Source organism: Girardinichthys multiradiatus, chromosome 23 (genome assembly GCF_021462225.1).
Source record: "Girardinichthys multiradiatus isolate DD_20200921_A chromosome 23, DD_fGirMul_XY1, whole genome shotgun sequence".
NCBI lineage: Eukaryota > Metazoa > Chordata > Actinopteri > Cyprinodontiformes > Goodeidae > Girardinichthys > Girardinichthys multiradiatus.
In genome coordinates this window covers 48,188,974-48,209,362 of record NC_061815.1, presented here as the reverse complement: position 1 = coordinate 48,209,362, position 20,389 = coordinate 48,188,974, and the positions used below count along the sequence as shown (strand labels likewise).

At 40.7% G+C, this 20,389-nt stretch overlaps 1 protein-coding gene across 1 annotated transcript in view; it reads left to right on the top strand.

Annotated features, from left to right (window-relative positions):
• The window catches only part of elovl6 (ELOVL fatty acid elongase 6), a 28,675-nt gene extending 13,590 nt beyond the window's left edge, over positions 1 to 15,085 (top strand). The window contains exons 2-4 of the mRNA XM_047354530.1: positions 9,495 to 9,626; positions 11,035 to 11,186; positions 13,408 to 15,085. Coding sequence (XP_047210486.1) covers positions 9,495 to 9,626; positions 11,035 to 11,186; positions 13,408 to 13,850 — 727 coding nt within the window. The 3' untranslated portion in view covers positions 13,851 to 15,085. The remainder of the gene's footprint in view (positions 1 to 9,494; positions 9,627 to 11,034; positions 11,187 to 13,407) is intronic.
• Positions 15,086 to 20,389: the final 5,304 nt, after the last annotated feature.

Sequence of the window (20,389 nt, the reverse complement as noted above, 5' to 3'; positions counted from 1 at the left end):
TAGCAGAGACACCCAGATGTCCCTCTCCCCAGACACCTCCTCCAGCTCCTCCAGGGGGAGGCCAAGGCGCTCCCAGGCCAGCCGAGAGATATAGTCCCTCCAACGTGTCCTGGGCCGTCCCCTGGGCCTCTTCCCGGACGTCCCTCTCCTCACCACACCTCTAAGGGAGTACCCGGCCACCCTACAGAGGAAGCTTATTTCAGCCGCTTGTATCCGGGTTCTCTTTCTTTCGGTCATGACCCAAGGTTCATGGCCATAGGTGAGGGTAGGAACGAAAACCGACTGGTAAATCGAGAGCTTTGCTTTTCGGCTCAGCCCGCTTTTCACCACAACGGACCGGCACAGCGGCCCCATTACTGCGGCAGCCGCACCGATCCGTCTGTCGATCTCCCGCTCCATTCTTCCCTCACTCGTGAACAAGACCCCGAGATACTTAAACTCCTCCACTTGAGGCAGGAACTTCTCTCCAACCTGAAGAACACAAGCCATCCTTTTCCGGTCGAGAGCCATGGCCTCGGACTTGGAGGAGTTGATCTTCATCCCAGCCGCTTCACACTCGACTGCGAACTGCCCCAGTGCATGCTGTAGGTCTTGGCTAGAGGGGCCCAGCAGGACCATTTCATCTGCTGGTCTTGCAAGGAGGGGAAGCTCAATTTCAAGATTGCTGATTTGCTCATTTCGCTGTCAATCAAAAAGAGATTCAGCCTCAGACAGATCATCCAATCATCATGCAGAAGCTGAGCGTCCGGGCCAGCCGAGGCCAGCCCATAGACCCCCAGAGACGCTGAGCGTCCGATGGGCGGGACAAAGCCCAGCATTTTTCTTCGCTATTGAACTCACTGTTTAAAGCACTGTGAAGCTGCGGGAATGAGTGAGAGGAAAGCCGCGTCGTTACCGGTGATAAGAAGCTGATTCTGAACAAAGTTTGAGTGCGTTGTAGCGCATATTTAGTCAATGACATGAACACACAACAGTATATATTTCATCACTTATTTTTTGACATTTTAGGGGAAGCTGAGCTTCCCTTGCAGCCTTAGAGCAATCACCACTGGTGTAGAGGGTATAGAGCTGGTCCAGTGTTCCAGGGCCAGGACAAAAACCACACTGCTCCTCCTGAAGCAGTGTGCTTTGCTTGCTTAAAAAGTGTGGCGTGCATTTGTATTCAACCTCAGTCATACTGTATAGAACCACATTTCGCTGCAAATGTTTTGGTTTTTTTCTCTACCAGCTTTGTACATCTTGAGGGTGATGTTTTTGCCCATTCTTCTTTACAAAGTAGCTGTTGAAAAAGAATAATTTTGGTTTTATTTTAGCAAAGCACCAGAGACTTTTTATAATGAGATCAGACGCAGGTTGAGTCTGTTTATTAATTAGATAACCTATGAAGGCAAAAGAAAGTAAACAGTGCGCACAACTCCAAGACATTTTAAGAATGCTGGTTATTCAGATTTTTTTGGACTTATGAAGCCAGTTGGTTGTCAAAGATTTTACCTGGGACTATTAGAGGTAGAATGGACTGAATACAGATGAACAACACACTTTTAATGGTGAGGTAATTAGTTAACCTTGTATCAGCTAACAATTATGTACAACTCCATGTTGCTCTGTCAGATAAAATGCATGTATGATACATTGAAGCTCATGCTTGTAATGTGAAGAACTAAATTCATACTTGTGCAGTATGTTTTAGATGGTGTTTCTTATGGTAATAGTCTTATAGGTAAAGAAAATTTTTTCTACACAGTTTTGCTTCAGTAGAGCAGCACATGGTGATGTTGATGAGTGTTGACCATGTCAACCCAGAATCTGCCTCAGGCTCGGCTTTAGCTCTGTTGCTCTCTTCTCCTTGTTGCTGAGGCCAGAAATAGAGAAGTGGGACTCAGGAATTAAGGTCTGCCTGAAGTATTGCTATATTCTGTTGTCACTGTCACATTTTATTAGGCTGGCAATGAAATGCTTTGATTTAAGTACAGGGAGAGAGAGAATGATGGAATTAGTATTTATGTGTATTTATTCAGGATGCAGGGCAGGGAAGAGAAGATTAGAGATGATAGGTGGGTTGTTTATCTGTAGCAGGATGCTGACATGACGAGTTAAAGGTCCTTCATGAAGTTCCCTATAGTGACCAGGATTTTTGGACATGTTTACTGTATATGAATGCTGGATAACAGGTGATTGTTGAAATGCAGCATCTTATCTACCTCTCTGTGTTGTTATTTTCTGTTCAGTGACTGAAGGCTGAAGTTACAGGGATCTTTAAGACTGAGCTGAATTTACATACATTTGTAGGCTGTAGCATATCCATAACGTACGCTGTAAAAACACGCAGTGGTGAGACAGCTCACATGACCCAGGCCTTGCAGCTTTATCCTCAGGCTGAAAAACACAATGACATAATAGCTCAAATCTTCTCGGCCAGCTTATACAGATTCAAGTTGCCCAGCAGGTTTACCAGCAGCTTTAAACAACTCTGTCAGTGGGGGAGGGGAGTATCTGAAGCACCAACCTTCTTATGTTTTACATTTGCAGCTTTATAAACTGCAAGAGTTAAAGGTGACCTATTATACTTCCTTTTAAACATTTGGGATAGGTCTGTGGGCTATCCAAAAAATGGTAATTACATTATTCGCACAAAATCATTCTCAAATAATGAGATTTCACCTCCTCAGTTCCCCCTTTTTTGAGCTCCTTTCAGAATGAGCTGTTTTAGGGCTCTGTCACATTTATGCAAATTAGCTGTGTCTGGCCACGCCCCCAGCCAGCACTTCATATGTGAAAACAAAATTTATAAGACACAAGTACTTAAATTTTTGTCATCTGCAGATTTGCCACCAACAGCAGGGACCGAACTTTTCTTCAGTCTAGGTCTTTCTGTAAATCCTGACGTGTTCTCAAAGCAGTCCGTGGTGAAGTGATCTGTGCAAACTAGTACTGCCTTCGGCAATGTGACTGGAACATTACCCTCAAAAATAAAATGAAGCCACGAATCTCTGTTATCCGACAGCGGGAGAATGTGCATGGACACGTGTGGGTCTTTGCAGCCAACAACAGAACATCTGCCTCTAAAGGGCAGCCATTGTAAAGCGATGTAAAGAAGCATTAGAGACCCAAACGGAAGTATAAAAACAATCACAAAGTTTCCATTTACTCGTATAGCCCTGTACAGCACATCTGATGTTTAGGTTTGCTAATAATGTGATAACAGTGCAAGATTTGTTTCAAGATAGACGTAATAACCTTCATCAGAACTCTGTTTCATTTCTCATTGAGCTGTAATATCTCTGATGTCTTGCAGAGTTTTGATTTGTTGGATTTTGGTTATTTAACATCTTCTGCTGATGCAGTTTCAAATGAAACACTCCACAGTCCTGATCTCCCTCTCTGATAACCATGCCACCTGTGTCAAAGACATGCCTGAAAAAAGTGTTTTATTTTCCGCTGTAGCACATTTTGACAAAATTAGAGTGCCTGATTTATGACCTCTACAGTGCAGATTAATTGATTTTGTGCTTGAAAACTGTAGTTTTTGTTTGTTCCAGTACTTGTATTGTAGTGCTGCTGCCCAACCCTTCAACCTCTGCAAGGTTTCCAACATACAGTAAGCAAAACACAACTCTGCTGATTCTGTTCCTCCTCCATGCTGATCCCTCCTAAAGAGCTGGACTGCGTAGTTTTTTGATTGTGCTGCCTCGAGCAACTTTGACAAACCGCCGATTCAAGCTTATTGCCACAACCCTCTAATTCACAAATATTCACCCCTGTAGTCAGCATTTAAACTGGAGAAACAAAGCTTGCAATGTGTGTGTTTTTCTGTTAAAATAATCAGCTTCCTTTATTTTGAAGGATAACAGACAGAAATAAGACAAAACTCAGAGAAAAATGAAACACTGATTTTAAAGAGTTCTTTATATAAACATAGTGCTCTTATTTTTCTGTTACAAAATATTCGTAGTAAATCTTGATTCCTTAAGCAAAAACGGCATTTAATTATAATTTCTAGAACGTTTCCTTTTCAAATGTGTTCAGGCCCTTAGCTCACAATTCCTGTTTTCATTTCTCTTTAGAAATATGGGCAAAAGTAGCTGAAGGCAGCTGAGAACGGAGCAGAAAGATGCCAGAGAGTGATGATTTTAGTTTGAACACCGTGCTTTGGCATCAGTGCGTAACAAAATGTCCACTTGAGACAGAAGTATTGACAGCAGCACAAATTTGAGTTCATACAGGGTATGGTGATTTATCCAGTATGGAGCAGGAAGTCAGGAGAAATTATGTCTAAGAGCAGGGCCTAAGAGACCTAACAAACCGGAACTCTACAGAGGGACATACTGTACTGAGCCCAGTTTGTCTGTAAGTCACCATAGCTGTAAAAAACAGTTTGTAACAAAAAAGTATAGTTATAGAGTTCAGAAAGACAGAAATACATTTTCTTTACCTATTTACTTCCATGGAGCTCAGCCATGTTTCCTGCATCGATAAATTATGTAAAAATAATTTTCCTGTCACCAGAACGCGGCTACAGAACCCTTTAACATTTTACATTTGAAAATGTGTTTTTCATCAAGAAAAGTCTCTGTCTCCAGGGATGCTCGATATATCGGTATTAACATCGGTATCGGCCAATATTAGTCATCTTTTTTCTACTCCATAGAAAAAACTGGGCTGATTTTAATAACCGATGTTTTTATTCTGTCTCGTTGCAGTTTGTGTTTCTGGAGGGGGAGGGGCAAGGGGTTGGTCATGTGGTAATTGTCTGGTCAGGTGACAGTGATTGTGATGCAACGCAGGAGTTTTTAACTGAAGCAGAGAAGCAAAGTCAGCGATATGGTTGTTTTTTACGGTGTCGAAAAGGTAGAGAAATATATGCAATATATACACAGCTCAAAAAAATAAAGGGAACACTTAAACAACACAATATAACTCCAAGTGAATCAAACTTCTGTGAAATCAAACTGTCCACTTAGGAAGCAACACTGATTGGCAATCAATTTCACAGCTGTTGTTGTTCAAATGGAAAAGACAACAGGGGGAAATCTTTGGTGATTAGCAAGACACTCAATAAAGGAGTGGTTCTGCAGGTGGGGACCACAGACCACTTCTCAGTACCGATGCTTTCTGGCTGATGTTTTTGTCACTTTTGAATGTTGGTGGTGCTTTCACACTCGTGGTAGCATGAGACGGACTCTACAACCCACACAAGTGGCTCAGGTAGTGCAGCTCATCCAGGATGGCACATCAATGCGAGCTGTGGCAAGAAGGTTTGCTGTGTCTGTCAGCGTAGTGTCCAGAGCCTGGAGACGCTACCAGGAGACAAGCCAGTACACCAGGAGACGTGGAGGAGGCCGTAGGAGGGCAACAACCCAGCAGCAGGACCACTACCTCCACCTTTGTGCAAGGAGGAACAGGAGGAGCACTGCCAGAGCCCTGCAAAATGACCTCCAGCAGGCCACAAATGTGCATGTGTCTGCACAAACGGTTAGAAACCGACTCCATGAGGATGGTATGAGGGCCTGACGTCCACAAATGTTGGTTGTGCTCACAGCCCAACACCGTGCAGGATGCTTAGCATTTGCCAGAGAACACCAGGATTGGCAAATTCACCACTGGCGCCCTGTGCTCTTCACAGATGAAAGCAGGTTCACACTGAACACATGTGACAGACATGACAGAGTCTGGAGACACCGTGGAGAGTGATCTGCTGCCTGCAACATCCTTCAGACCGGTTTGGCAGTGGGTCAGTAATGGTGTGGGGTGGCATTTCTTTGGAAGGCCGCATGGTCCTCCATGTGCTCACCAGAGGTAGCTTGACTGCCATTAGGTACCGAGATGAGATCCTCAGACCCCTTGTGAGACCATATGCTGGTGCGGTTGGCCCTGGGTTCCCTCCTAATACAGGACAATGCTAGACCTCATGTGGCTAGAGTGTGTCAGCAGTTCCTGCAAGATGAAGACATTGAAGCTATGGACTGGCCCGCCCGTTCCCCAGACCTGAATCCAATTGAGCACATCTGGGACATCATGTCTCGCTCCATCCACCAACATCACGTTGCACCACAGACTGTCCAGGAGTTGGTGGATGCTTTAGTCCAGGTCGGGGAGGAGATCCCTCAGGAGATCATCCACCGTCTCATCAGGAGCATGCCCAGACGTTGTAGGGAGGTCATACAGGCACGTGGAGGCCACACACAATACTGAGCCTCATTTTGACTTGTTTGAATAAATTTGATTTCCATTGATGATTTTTGTGGGATTTTGTTGTCAGAACATTCAACTTTGTGCAGAACAAAGTATTCAATGAGAATATTTCATTCATTCAGATCTAGGATGTGTTATTTGAGTGTTCCCTTTATTTTTGAGCAGTGTATATAATGTCGGTAAATATTGGTTATCAGCCACAACAGCAATAATAATATCGATTATTGATATCAACCCAAAGGTTCCATATCGGTACATCCCTATTCGGATCTATCTTGGAGACCCATTCTGATAGATCTGCAGTGCCAAGTACACATATCATCATCCATATATGGTACTGGTAGGTTTAAAAAGATGCATGTCTTTAAAAAGTTTTTTTTTAAATTGCTTAGACCCCTAAGAATACATTTATGTTTCATACATTCAATATTTCTAGTTTTTATTGCTCTGAACCAGGAAATGTCACAGAGTGACGTGTAAAATTCAGTCACACCCGTCTTATTTTCAGGATCCGTCTGCATCGTGACCAGCGCTCTGCATGCGTTAGGCGCTCACTGTTGCTTTATTCAGAAGTGACGGAGCATTTACAGAAAAAGCTGCGTACTGGTGCGATATTTGTTGCCTTCTCCAGGGCATCGAGCTGACAGACAAAGCTCAGATCTGAGAGAAGGAGGAACAACGTTCTCACTGCAGGCTGGTTGATGTTCAAACTTATTTAGAGACAATCAACACCACTTCTCTGGTTTTTCTTCCAGTGGTAGAAGGTCTATAAAGACATGCTGTCATTCAAGTTGAACAAAAGGTATAAACCTTTCTAAAATCAGGAAGATTATGTCCTCAGAAAGGTGGTTACTCATACGATACTTGTGAAAACAGCAGGTCACAGATTCCTGTGACCTGTGCAGACTGTAGCTGGTGCTTCAGGGATTATCTTCTCCCTGACCATCTCAACCAGCTTGTCAGCGTTGACTTTGCCTATGGCTTACATTTTTAGTTAGGATAATCCATCTTCTAAATATACCACAGTAGAGTGTGAATATCAAATACTTTGGCTCAGCCTGCGTTCATATCAAACATTAAACGGCAAGACAGAAAGAAAAACCACATATTAACACAAGCCTTCACCTCCTGAAGACCCACAGCTATTTGCTGCACTTTTAAACAGAAGTTTAGATATTTAGTCATTGATGTTTAGTCTGGACCAAACTGAGGTTTAACCTAATTGACACCTCCTTCAGGGAGAGGAACCTGCAGTCCGAACTGTGGGAATAAACCCTTTAGGCCAAAACTGTCAAGCCAATAGTTGTCACGGGCCAAGAAAATACAATAAAAAAAGTATACTGTGATTGTTTTATACCTGCTCAACAATAAACTAAGCATGTAATATTTTAATGAAACAAAGCAGTCCATTTTTTTTGTAGGAAACAGATGTGGTAGTCATTTTAGAATCAAAACTAAGAAAGGGTTTAGTCTTATTAACAGAAAGGGAACCAGGTTCCTATTTTCTTTAGACTCGATTGAGAAAATAGATAAACAGAGTCCATCCTGAGCAATAAGAACAGGATCTGGGTCACTCTTCCTTTGAATCTGTTTGCTGTATTCTGCCAAGTTCAATAAATTCATTAAAGGCAGATGCTAAACGGGTTGCTTCGTGTCCAGGATCTGACTATATCTAGAAGGTACCCAGCGTACTGAAGAATTAAAGCTGAGGCTACATAACCACTCTTACCTTTGACCTTTGGCCTTGGATGGCACATCCGTGAAGGAGAATACTGAGATTGTTCCTCCTCTGCTGTCTGCAGCATCAGGACAGTATGTAGGCCACTGTGTTGTGTGCTGATCTGTTCTTCCCCCTCCCTGTGTGGTTGGTTCAGGAACGGTGATGTCGTTCTGCAGTCCTGTTGTCATTCTGTGAAAGCAGTTCCTTTTGACTTTGACCGTGCAGCTTTGTCCTCCGTTCTGCAGAAGGAGCCCACATCAGTTTATGGGCTTCCTGCAGGAACACTCCTGCAAGCGTCGTTCATACTCGTTCAACTAAACCCAGTAAGGTCTCCTTGGCTATCCTGTTGGAACCTGATGGTCTTGGGAAGTGAGTCAAAGGGACTGTGTTTGAATGTTTTTCTAAAAGAAATGAACTGACCAAATTTTCATTGAATCAGTTGGTCCCAGTAAAGTGAAACAATCACTCTCCGTCTTTGGATTGACACAAATATTCCTGGTCTTTTGACTTCTGGTATTAAACAGCACATAAACAACTAATGCAAATGAAAACACATTTTCCAGGTGCCAGTAATTGTGCCAACAATGATTTTCTTGACGTTTTTATTTTCTTGAAGGATTCCACAATGGCTGAATTAATGTTCTCAAATTAAAGTTTGGATTTTCATAATTTTTCAGAGTGACATCATGTTGCTGCAATAATAGAAAAATTTACTGTAGGATCTTTTACATATGTTGACTCCTCATGTAATCATGCAATATTTGTCACATTACCACAAAGACAAACGCATCAAAAATAACTTTTCAATAGTTTATTTTCCTCCTTAGTTTTTCTTTATTTGGTTTATTTTAAATACAAAATATGAAACATTTCAAAAACTCAGTTGAGAAGATTTATTTTGAAAGCTATTGTAATTTCTTTTTTGTAAAATGTTGATTTTCACAGCATAATTCCTCAGTAACATCTCAGAAATATTATACAGTCAAAATAAATTTGACACATTTGTTGGATTAAGGAAACAATAAACTGCAACATTGATTCAATTTAATTCAGTTTATTTATGTAGCGCCAATTCATAACACATGTCTACATCAATGACATAAACCATCAGATCCAAAGTTCTTAGCTTCCCTGTTTGCACCTAATATTATTTCTGGACAGAGCTGATCTAGTTTGTGTTTTCTTTGCTGTCAGGTCAGCCTACCTGTGCTGTGGATGTTTGCTGAGTGTTGGGAAAAGCTCTGTTCTGTCTTTCCTGATTCCAGGTGGACTTCCTGGCCACAGCACTGATCTCAGCAGCAGCTGCTGCACACTAGAAGCAAAGCATTCAGTGTGTGTTCTATGTTTAGTTTAAAATAAACAGCTGTATATCAACCCACTAGAAAAATAATGACACTGATTATTAAAGATGAATAGCTGCTTTTCATTTTGTTTTTTATATTTGTCATATTTCTGTCATCTGTAGCTCCTCCTCCTTGTATTTACAATGAACATTAGGGCCAAACATGAGGTTTAACAGCATTTTGGGACAATAACAAACCAAAGTAAAACGTTTCACCAGTGACGTCTCTTATTTTGACAGGAAGAAGTCTTTCCTGTTCTCTGCGCTCTACGCTGCTTGTATCCTGGGTGGCCGCCATGTCATGAAACAAAGGGAAAAGTTTGAGTTGAGGAAACCTCTGGTGCTGTGGTCTCTCACGCTTGCTGTGTTCAGGTAAGATGTCGAAGCAGAGGCAATGCCTTGTAAAAATATTTAACAAGTGTTTCTACACATTACAACCACACATTTCAGTGTTTTTCATTTGGATTTGGATTTTATGCAATTAATTAACACATAGCACTAAATAATTGTGAAGTAAAAGGAACTCAGAGGTTCTTTGGGGTACATTAGAGACCAAACTGCATCATGAAGACCAAGGAACACAGCAGACAGGTCAGGGAGAAAGTTGGGGAGATGTTTAAAGCAGGGTTAGGTTCTACAACAATATCCAAGCTTTGAACATCTCCTACAACTGTTCCATCTACCATCTGGAGATGGACAGAGGATGGACCGCCTGCAGACGTACCAAGACATGGACCTCCACCTAAAGTGTCTGAGGACTCCAAGTCCTTTACACTACAATCAGTTATCCACCCACTCATACACACATTCTAACACTGACAGTGGTAAGCTACATTGTAGCCACAACTGCCCTGGGGCAGACCGACAGAAGTGAGGCTGCCATAAAACCGGGCCCTCGGGCCACCATCAGCAGAAAAGGCAGCTGAAGTTTCTTGCCTAAGGACACAACCCACCTGTTACAGAACGAACCCCTACTACCGCCACCGTCACCCCTGATAAAGCAGCCAAGAGCTCCATGGTAACTCTGGAGGACCTGCAAGAGATCCACAGCTCAGGTGGGAAAATTAGTTGACAGGAAAACAATTTTTTGTTCACTTCACAAATTTGACATTTTCTTATCAGAGAAGCTGGTAGGAACAGACAGGAAGATGGATGGAAGTAAATACAGGACACTCCTGGAAGAAAACCAATCCAATCCAAAGCCTGAGCTGCTTTGCAAGAACGAATGAGCAAAGATTTCTTATTGGTCAAAGATCAACACTTCTAAACTGTTGGATTTTCTTATTGGAGGATTTCATTTTGGATGATTAGAACAAGCAAGGCTGAAAATACTACAGAAACATGAATTACAACAAAGCCTCCTATCAGGTTCCCTGGAACACGCTGAAACACAACCAGAACCCTTTTCCTATAGGACGTTCTGCTCTTTGGTCCTCACTGTGGGTCAGAAACTGGTAGAAGCTTTTCCCAAAACACAGCTAAAGATGGTCCTAGAAAATGACGACTCTTGGAGAGCTTAATTCAAATGCACACCACACTTTTCAGATTATTTGTTAAAACAACTGTATCTTTTTCATTCAACATTCGAAGTCAATACTTTTACAAGACAATGTATACTTCATCTGTATAAACAGTGTACTTATATTTACTTCACAGTAATATATGAAACTGTACAACCACTATATTATGCACATGTATGAATCCTGATATAGTGGGCGGAGCTTCATCAGTCTTCACATCACTCTGACTTATTCACTCTTCATCATCTCTGTTCTCCCAGTATCTTTGGTGCCATCCGTACTGGGAGCTACATGACCTTCATCCTGATGACCAAAGGACTTAAACAGTCAGTTTGTGACCAGAGTTTCTACAACGGGCCAGTCAGCAAGTTCTGGGCTTACGCCTTTGTGCTCAGTAAAGCACCTGAACTGGGTGAGTCGAGACATGTCTGCTGTTTGATGGGTGGGCTCCACAGGACAAATGTTCTGAATAGCAAACTGAAACAGTCAAAGATGACAGACGGCTTTACCAGAACCCTCTTAGACTGCACACCTAACCCAAGACTGGATGAGAAAGATTCTTGATCCAAATCTGGAGCTGGATCAACCACATAAGTTAATCTCGTCTAATTTTGGCTGAGGAACACCTGAGATAACCTGCTCATAACGTTCTCTGGTGGGTTCCTTCATTTCTGTTGTTGAAGTTATGAATCACCTGATAACAAAAATCACACCTCAGATGTTCACCTTTTAAGTAACTTCAATTCTTTTGGTTTTTACCTGGAAAACAGCAGGAGCTTTTAAATATGCCTGCCAAACTTTACCAGGCAGCTCTGATCTCAGTTTTCTACACATATGCGTCCCACTGAATCATTGGTCAGAGACAACAGAGACCTAATATTGACAAATGTCTAAAGTCTGGTCCAAACCAATTCACAAAAACTTGTTCAGCTCTTGCAGAAGCTGCAAGGCTTTGGTACTTAAATAGATTTGATTTGGTATTCCAAGTCAGGAATGTTTTGCTGGACAAGCTAATATCTTTTCTGGTGAAAATTAAGATTAACCCGAAACATCAGAAAAACCTTTCTCTCATCTCTGAAATAATAAGTTCTGAGAACTTAGAGGCAAAATGTTGCGTTATTAAAAGAAAAGTACTTTGTGTTTTACCTAAAATGTTCCATTTTAAGGAGATTTTAATGAATTTTGCCCTAAAAAATGTAAAAGGTGTCCGTCTGCATCAAACACCTGTGCTGGCGAGCCAGTTTTGTATCATTTTTGAACTGCAGTCAGGGGCCACACAGCATCAATCCAACGGCCTTAACACTAGAACTCCCAGGGCCGTCAATTTGACGGTTTTGAAAGTTTGACATCTCATAACTCTGGTTTATTCAAACTCTTGTCTTCCTGGCATCCTGACTTTTTCTGAACCTGTGTCTTGTGTGTTCCTATGTCTCTATTTAAAAAAAAAAATAGCAAAGTAAATAAAAGATCTAAGTATTTCTACCTCTAACTTATTTTGACGGCCCTATTATTTACATTGATATTTCTTTCCCGCGGCTGACTATACATGCGAGCGTTGCCTAGCAACCCTCACTCTAGAATGCAGTCTGAGAAGGAGATTGTTGGCGTCCTACAAATGGCTTCTAGAAAGATATTTTCTGCTCAAGAGACATTAGAAATGCTTCAAAAATGAGATGATTGTGATTCTGGGGTCGAGAGGGATTCTGACGGTTCTTGGTCAACATTCGGTTCCAGTGACAGCGGGTCAGAGAGTGAGCCTCCCCCCGGCTAAAAAACACAAGTCGTCCTGTTAGCAGGAGGTTGTGGTGCATTATTTCAAGGTAGTAAAATATTTTATCATTTTAGGCTATAGTTTATAGATTAGTGAACTAATAATATATAAACTATATCAACAGTGCCAGAATCAGAGCAGGTTCAGAGACAGGAAGACGAGCCTGGTGATCAGTGCCCAGCTATAAACCCAGCAATCCAGCTCAATGGCAGCAGAGAAACTACAAATCAAGGTACTGATAATGGAAAAAGAAATAAACAATAAGTTAGGTCAGATATATTAACCCAGTAAGAACAATCAATTCTGCGCTTTACAGCGTTTTCATCGCAAGACGAGCGCACTCCTGGGAAGGAGGAGGAGATAGGAAAGGATGGTGCTGTGTGGACAGTGGTAGGGGAGGAAGAAAGTAGAGGGAGGTGTCAGAACCAGATCCAAGATGCTCAGACCACGATCCTCTGCTTGGTGGATGCCGAAATGCTTTAAATGTACCCACTACTCTGTATTATTTTTCATTACTATTTATAAATAACAATAAAATATAATTGGTTTTGATCAAATACTATTATTAATTATTGGCAAAACCATCATTTTATAGCGTTAATCCGATGACGTCATCACCGCCTCGCATTCAGAATGCTCGCCGTCAAATTGACGGGCTTGGTAGTTCTAGTAGAGTTAGAATTCTGGGAGTTCTAGTGTTAAATGGGCCCCAGGCCACAGTTTGGACACCCCTGTTGTAAAGTGGAAGACATTTGACAAGTTCAGGAGGTGTGAATACTTTTGCAAGACGCTGTATCCCTCCCTGAATATTTTGCATACCTATATATGACGAATGTTATTGAAAGTTCCGCTCTATCTGCAGGTGACACCCTCTTCATCGTCCTGAGGAAACAGAAGCTCATCTTCCTTCACTGGTACCACCACATCACCGTGCTCCTCTACTCCTGGTACTCATACAAGGACATGGTAGCAGGCGGCGGGTGGTTCATGACCATGAATTACTTGGTCCATGCGGTCATGTACTCGTACTACGCCCTGCGTGCAGCCGGCTTCAAGCTTTCACGCAAGTTCGCCATGTTCATCACGCTAACACAGATCACCCAGATGCTGATGGGCTGCGTGGTCAACTACCTGGTGTACGAATGGATGCAGCAGGGCCAGGAGTGTCCATCCCACATGCAGAACATTGTTTGGTCCTCACTGATGTACCTCAGCTATTTTGTGCTCTTTGTCCAGTTCTTTGTTGAAGCCTATATTGGCACGTCCAAATCATCGGCCAAGACAGATGTTAAGAAGAGCAAGTAGAGGAAATGCCAAAAGTTTGGGTTGCAGGGAAATCATTTAATAAAAGGAATTTAAAAATGAAGAACAGGGACCTGTGACATGAGAGAGGATTGGTTTGGGATGAGAGAAATGTGTCATGGAGTCTGGGATTATTGATGGGTTGGGGGTGGGAGGGGTTTCTTGAAATGATTGGTGTTTGTGCGTGAGGGTTACTACTCATGTGAAGACCTGAAAAAGGGATGATGTCTCCCTTGAGGGACACTGAGGAAGTAGCACCACCATGATCAAAAGCCATCATGAGTCATTCACCTGAGCTCTAAAATGTGCCTCGATGAATTCGGATTTCATACTTTTAAAACCCCAGAAAAAAAAAAAAAGTCTAAAACTTTACGATAATAAAATCATCAGAGTAATCGACTACATCTCCCAGAAGCGTTTTATTTATTATTGACTAAAAAAGGTCCACATAAAGATAGATGCACTACTGGAGCCATCAAGAGTTTCTGTCCGTTCCTTGTTCTGTGTTTGTTGTTTCGCTTTAATCTGAATACGAAAACGTTTGGGACACCAGTGAGCAAATGAAGCTGAAGTTTTTAGCAGTTGATGTGAAGGGATTTGGTGAGAGGCACTGAGGATTTTCTCAGGCGAACTTGTTTATATAATGTGCATATCAAGATAACGTAGAAATGTTTAACATCTGCTCCAGTTTACAGTTTGGCTGATTTGCTTCCACAACATTTGGTAATGAAGAAAAAGCTAAGTAGAAATGACAGAATGAAGCCGGTCTTACAGACAGAAGCTGACATGGTGCGCCTGGCGGGGCTGGGAAACAGCTGCTGATCTGCCCTGCTTTACCTCTTATTTGGAAATGCACTGATTTCCAGACTCTTCTCTGTATTACAGGGTCCTTACCAGTGAGGAATACCAGTCTGTTGGACACTGATACCTTCAATGGAGTACAAACATTTTTATGTTTGGCAAAAAAAAAAAATATATATAAACCAACATGCAAATTGTCAAAAATCTGCGGTATTAAAAAAAAGGTATGTATCCTTATGGTGTCTGTTGAGCTACTGTGCATTTGAACTCTATCAATGTCAGAAGACAATTGTTGCTAAAAAGAAAAAAAACAATGTATGAACAAAGTGTGCAGAAATGTGACATGCTCGTGGTGTTTTCTTTTGTCTGTGCCGTCATGGCGTCACGCGTGCATAACTCGTTTCTTGGTGCTGAAAGTAAAACATGATGACTTTAAATGCTGTCTGTCCAGTTTCTCTTACCAGAATATTTCAAAAGACCAGAGGGGAGTTCGATTTTTCACGTTTCTGCAAAAATGGAGAATATAACTTGGAAACCTGTAGCAAATCATAGTTTGAACATTGAATACACATTGACATCAACATCCTAAATTTCATATTAAATTGACCAAACCTGAAAGTTTCTTTAATTCTTAAACATTTAGTTTGTTGAGCTACAGAACCTTGTTTTGATTGCCATCTTTGTGACCTGAGGAATCTTCTCTCATAATTGTGTGGCACACTTTGACATATCATCCTGTCTGGATAAAAGAATGTCACCAAAACTGATGAACTATGGGTCATGTCACTGGCTAAAAGTAGGTGCACCCAATGTTACCTTGGAATGTTTTTCTCTGCATTAGAATCTCATCAATACATTTTAAGTGACAAGTCTAAAAAGAGAACAAACCTTAAACAATTTGTTTAAAGAAAAATAACAGTAATTTTGGAAAATGTGTGTTGAAGCTGCAACTGGAGCTGGGGAAGAAAAGTTCCCAGAACACCAGGTGATTCTAAGTGCTCTGCAAAAATAGAAGGACGTCAGGTAGAAGTAAAGCAATACAAAGAAAACATTACCTTATAAGAAATGCATCAAGTACTGAAGTAGTCAAGCATGAAGTAAAAGGAACTGATCAAAAACTTATTGACTTAACACGAAATCTGCAGTGAACAAAATGTTTTCAGTCCTGATGTAAAGTAGCCAGCAATTTCTGAGCATCTCAGTTGGTGAGTTGTTTCCAGAGGTGTGCAGAATAGAAACAAATGCTGTTTCATCATATTCCAGTTGTGATCATGAGTAACCTGAGAGGGCTACATGGTCCATACCTGTCACCACAAACCTACTTAGGACTGAGACCATTTCATGCTTTTTAGACCAAGGAGAAGATGTTCAAATCCATCTTTTTACAAACAGGGAGTGATTGCAGTCATTTAAGGACTGGTGTAATGCGATTCATTTTCCAGGTGTTTCTGACAGCGGCATTTTGGATGAACTCTTCAAAGAGTTTAGTAGATAATATTTCAGTGAAGTAAAGAACCAGATACTGTAAATAGAGTAAAGTCCCCTCAAACTGGAGGAACCTCCTGTGAGAAAGTGACAACAAAACGGAGCTATTTAGGTTCCTGGCTGAAAAGATAACCCAGATGTCTACACAGAAGATGTTGCCAGCAACCAGATGATTGAAATACATGCCATCCTTGTACAAGGTCCTGATGGAGAAGGTCAGTGACACAGATGTCCTCATCTTAGCAATCAGTTTTTTACCTCTTCTTCAAGAGATTGGTCTGCTGCAGTTGTGGGTGGTCTTTGGCCACAGATGAAACATGAAACGATTTCCTTTACGTGACTTGTGACACTCAGTAGGCTTGGAGAAAAACATGGTCTTCCGATCAACCCTGCGCCAACCAGAAACAGTCCTGCAGACTAGGGATGGATGAAGAGCGAAGAGACATGGAAGGTCTTCTGGACAACACCTCCACCTACTGCTAAGAGCTGCTGAACAAGTGTGGATGAACGTCAGAGACCCGTAGGAGGTGAAAATGCTACAGATTCAGTCCTATCTGTACTGGACTATGCAGCTCCAAATGTAAGGTTTGGTTCAATTACAAATGAATCTGGATGGAAAGTAGGCCCACCATAGTATGGAGAGACAGAGACCACATCCCACCATGGCAGCTCTGTCTACAGCTGGACGCCAAGTAAGAGGCTTTTAGAAATATTTAGATTGAATAAGAATTTCACATTGAAACAGAGCATTTAGGTCCCTTTATTTACTTATTAACTTATATTTCTTAATCATGTTTTCCACTGTATATATACATTTCTCAGTGGAATGAGTGGGAATGCTGCCATATAATTAATGTGTATATTCTAAGAAGGAACAATGAAGGAGACATGTTGGGATTCAACTGCATCCCACTCAGTTGTGTCTGCTCAGGGGATTATCACTAGATACAGGATTATTACTGATAAGCAATCTAGGTTGTTCAATTACATGAACAACCTAGATTTAGGATGTCAGTCTGATAATATTTGGTGATCTAGTGATTAGTTATCTGGATTCACTTTGCAGCTGACTTTTTACTGTTTGGTTGATGATTTACAATTGTGACTAGAAATGGGTTAAAGGAGTTGGCAAATAACACAAACAGTCCTGCTCTAATTTATAATGCTCACATACTGTATGTGGTACTGCCAAAATATGCATTATCATATTCTGGACTGAGATAAGTAAATGTGAACAGACTGAAATGATCCAGCCAGCTTCGTCAGTCTGGTTCAGTTCTGTCAGGGCAATGTCATGAGCTATTGGATTTGTTACAGCAGTAGACACAGTTTTATTTAAAATATATGTCTTATAATATTGATATGTATTTACCTTAAAGTTGCTTAGTAGACGTTTGTGTTTAAATACTATAACTCTCAGTTTGGACCATTACAAAGTGGTTTTCTCTACACGCTGTCGCCATCTAGTGGCTAATGTGTGAAGAAAGACATTACATTTTGTGGTTGTGCTAAAAAATACTCCAAAAAAGTTTAAATTGCACATTTTAAATAACATTTCTGGGGATATCTATATATATCTGAAAATAATAAGAGAAATGAGGGAGATATTTTACATCATAATCTGTGAATATCCACCATGACATTATTCCATATTAATGCAGTTCTTGTCCCACATTATGGTAGGTGTTATGTGTTTAGATTCCAGATTGACTGACACTTAAAATAGTCCAGATTTCATCTCTTGTCCCCTGGAAGATGAAAGTACTGATGGGGGCTTCACTCGTTTGCTTTCTGTTCTTTCTATTGCTTCTATAGACCATAAATCAGGCGTCTAAAAGATACATCCCCCTCCCCCATGGATTGTAAATCTACACAAATCCACACAAATCAGTGTTACTCTGTCCTGCTCGACAGCTGGAGGGACCAAATAGTGACCTGAAGGATCAGAGCAAAGCCTTTGAGTGGGTAGCTAATTCCTTCTTTAGCCCTCATCAGCTTTCCCCCATGTCATGCTGAAAACATGAACGACAACTCAAAATTACACCCATCTGGCAGAAATATTTCAAATCAGATGGAGATGAATAAGTGAAAAGAACGCTGGTCCTTTTTGTTATTTTATTTCTTATTAATGGTAGAATAGGATTATTTTCAGTCAAACTGCAAAAACACATAAAACAAAAAATATTTTTTCAGGATGGAAAACACAGCAAACCGTTTTTTTGCAGCTGCTTGAATTTAGTGTATATTTTCTCACGCGGGATCTAAAGTATACATGCAGGCTAGAATTTATGCCTACATTTCCACTAATATTTGGGTAAATGTTTTTTGGCAAGTTTCAACTCATTTAAACTGGTTAGTTTCCTGACAAAGACCAGTTTGCAATAGAGTTGAGGACTTGGACCGGAAACTTAATGTCAGCCCGCTCCTTATCCATTCCAAAACCAGTTTCGTTGTGCTTACATTCATATTCCTATTGTATAATTTTCAGTTTGTGTGGATTAGGGACAATCTAGGTTGAATCCAAACTCGTGCACCAAATTCTTGTTTCAAAAAAATCATTAAAGCTGTTTGTAAACTGATTCCACCCTGAAAAAAACAACCCAAACTGTTCAAATTGGTTTTTAAAAGCCAAAACGTAATATGATATTAATGCCCATGAAAAATGGATTTAACTTCTCACCTAGACACTTTGTCTCTTTTCTGAAGGCTTTACAGTTTGTGAGTTTTGCTGACAGCTTCTAAAAATTGCCTCATTCTGTGTAAAACAAGTTAGAGTGAACAAATCCCTGTGAAATAACTAGACAAAATGTTGAAGTGATACTGCATATATATATAGAGGGATGTAATAATCATTCTGTTTAATTATATTTTAACAGTAGTACATTTAAAATGGAGCAAACTGAGGCCCAGTGAGACCCCAGTTACTTACAGTGTCAGCAACTCTTTGCCCCTGTTGCCCCAATTGAGCAGTAATACAAGATAAATTGACTCTAGGCCCGATTTCATATATACGCGCCGGCTGATCTGCTTCTCTTTGGATTGGTGCTCTAACCTACCTGTTAGCACTAATGAAGCCCAATATATAGATAAGTGAGTCTTGCCACAAAAATCAATATCAATGTGGCCACTGATGGTTTTTGAGTTAAAGTGCTTTGTTTGCTGCCATCACCCCGAAACAAAGAGGCTGAGGTTCCCTCTAATAACGATTCCCAGTCAACCTTGAGAAAGAGTCAGAGAGATGGAGGTAGAAATGGAAAGGTGGAGCGGCAGTGAAGGGTGGCACTACTGGTACCAGCACCAATAGAGCGGTGGATTTGCTAGGAGATGGAAAAGCATCATCAATGGAGCACAGCTGAGTTTTAAGAAGAGTCTGATTGGGTGTAGCAAAGCAAAAGGGTTCATAAATGGTACAGATATTCTTTCAGATATATAAAAAAATAGATGGTTAAAAAAGTGTCCTGTACACTTCAAGAACATTGCAGTAAATCAGATTTTTTAGGGAATCAGTTTCTACTGACTCAAATGAATCAGGCATGATTTGTTTTTTGTCACTCTGGATTTATTGATGAAATAAAGAAATGGATTCCAGTTATAGTTTATTGGCATCTAAACAAAACATGCTGCATTTATCATAGAGCACAATGTAAATAAAAATGGATAGTTTTACATTTCTATTACTTCTCTTTATAAAAACCTTTACTAATGTGGTTGGATAGAAATGAGAAGCAACAATCTTCCCTTTCTAACCAAACAGTCTATAATTCAGAAGTTATTTCAGTTATTTTAAATCCTAGTTTTCAAAACATACACCTCTGTAGAACTGACAGTCCATTGAGCCATATAGAAAAATAAACTTTATACTTTCATATTAGATTAAATGTTATATTATTTAGGTTTGTACAGACATGGCAACTGTTAATTGTGTCAAAATCTTACCAGCATATTAAGTGGGCTATAGTTGATGACTTTATCAACCTGCGGAAACATTTTGTGTGATCCTAAACTGAAGCAGATTTTGTATAATGAAGTTTTACTTGTAAGAAGTTCAGGCAATGTTCCACTACGAAGGTCTGAAAGAAAAATAATGGAAAGTGTCATGATGTAGGGTTGTTTGGTTTTTGGTTTCGGGGTTTTTCCTTATGTTTTTCACAGTTCAAGTTTTAAATCATGTTTCTGTTTATTTTCCTGGTCATGCTTTTGTTTTGTCGTCTTGTTCATGTTTTGTCAAATTTGGTTTTCTGATCTGGTTATGCTTT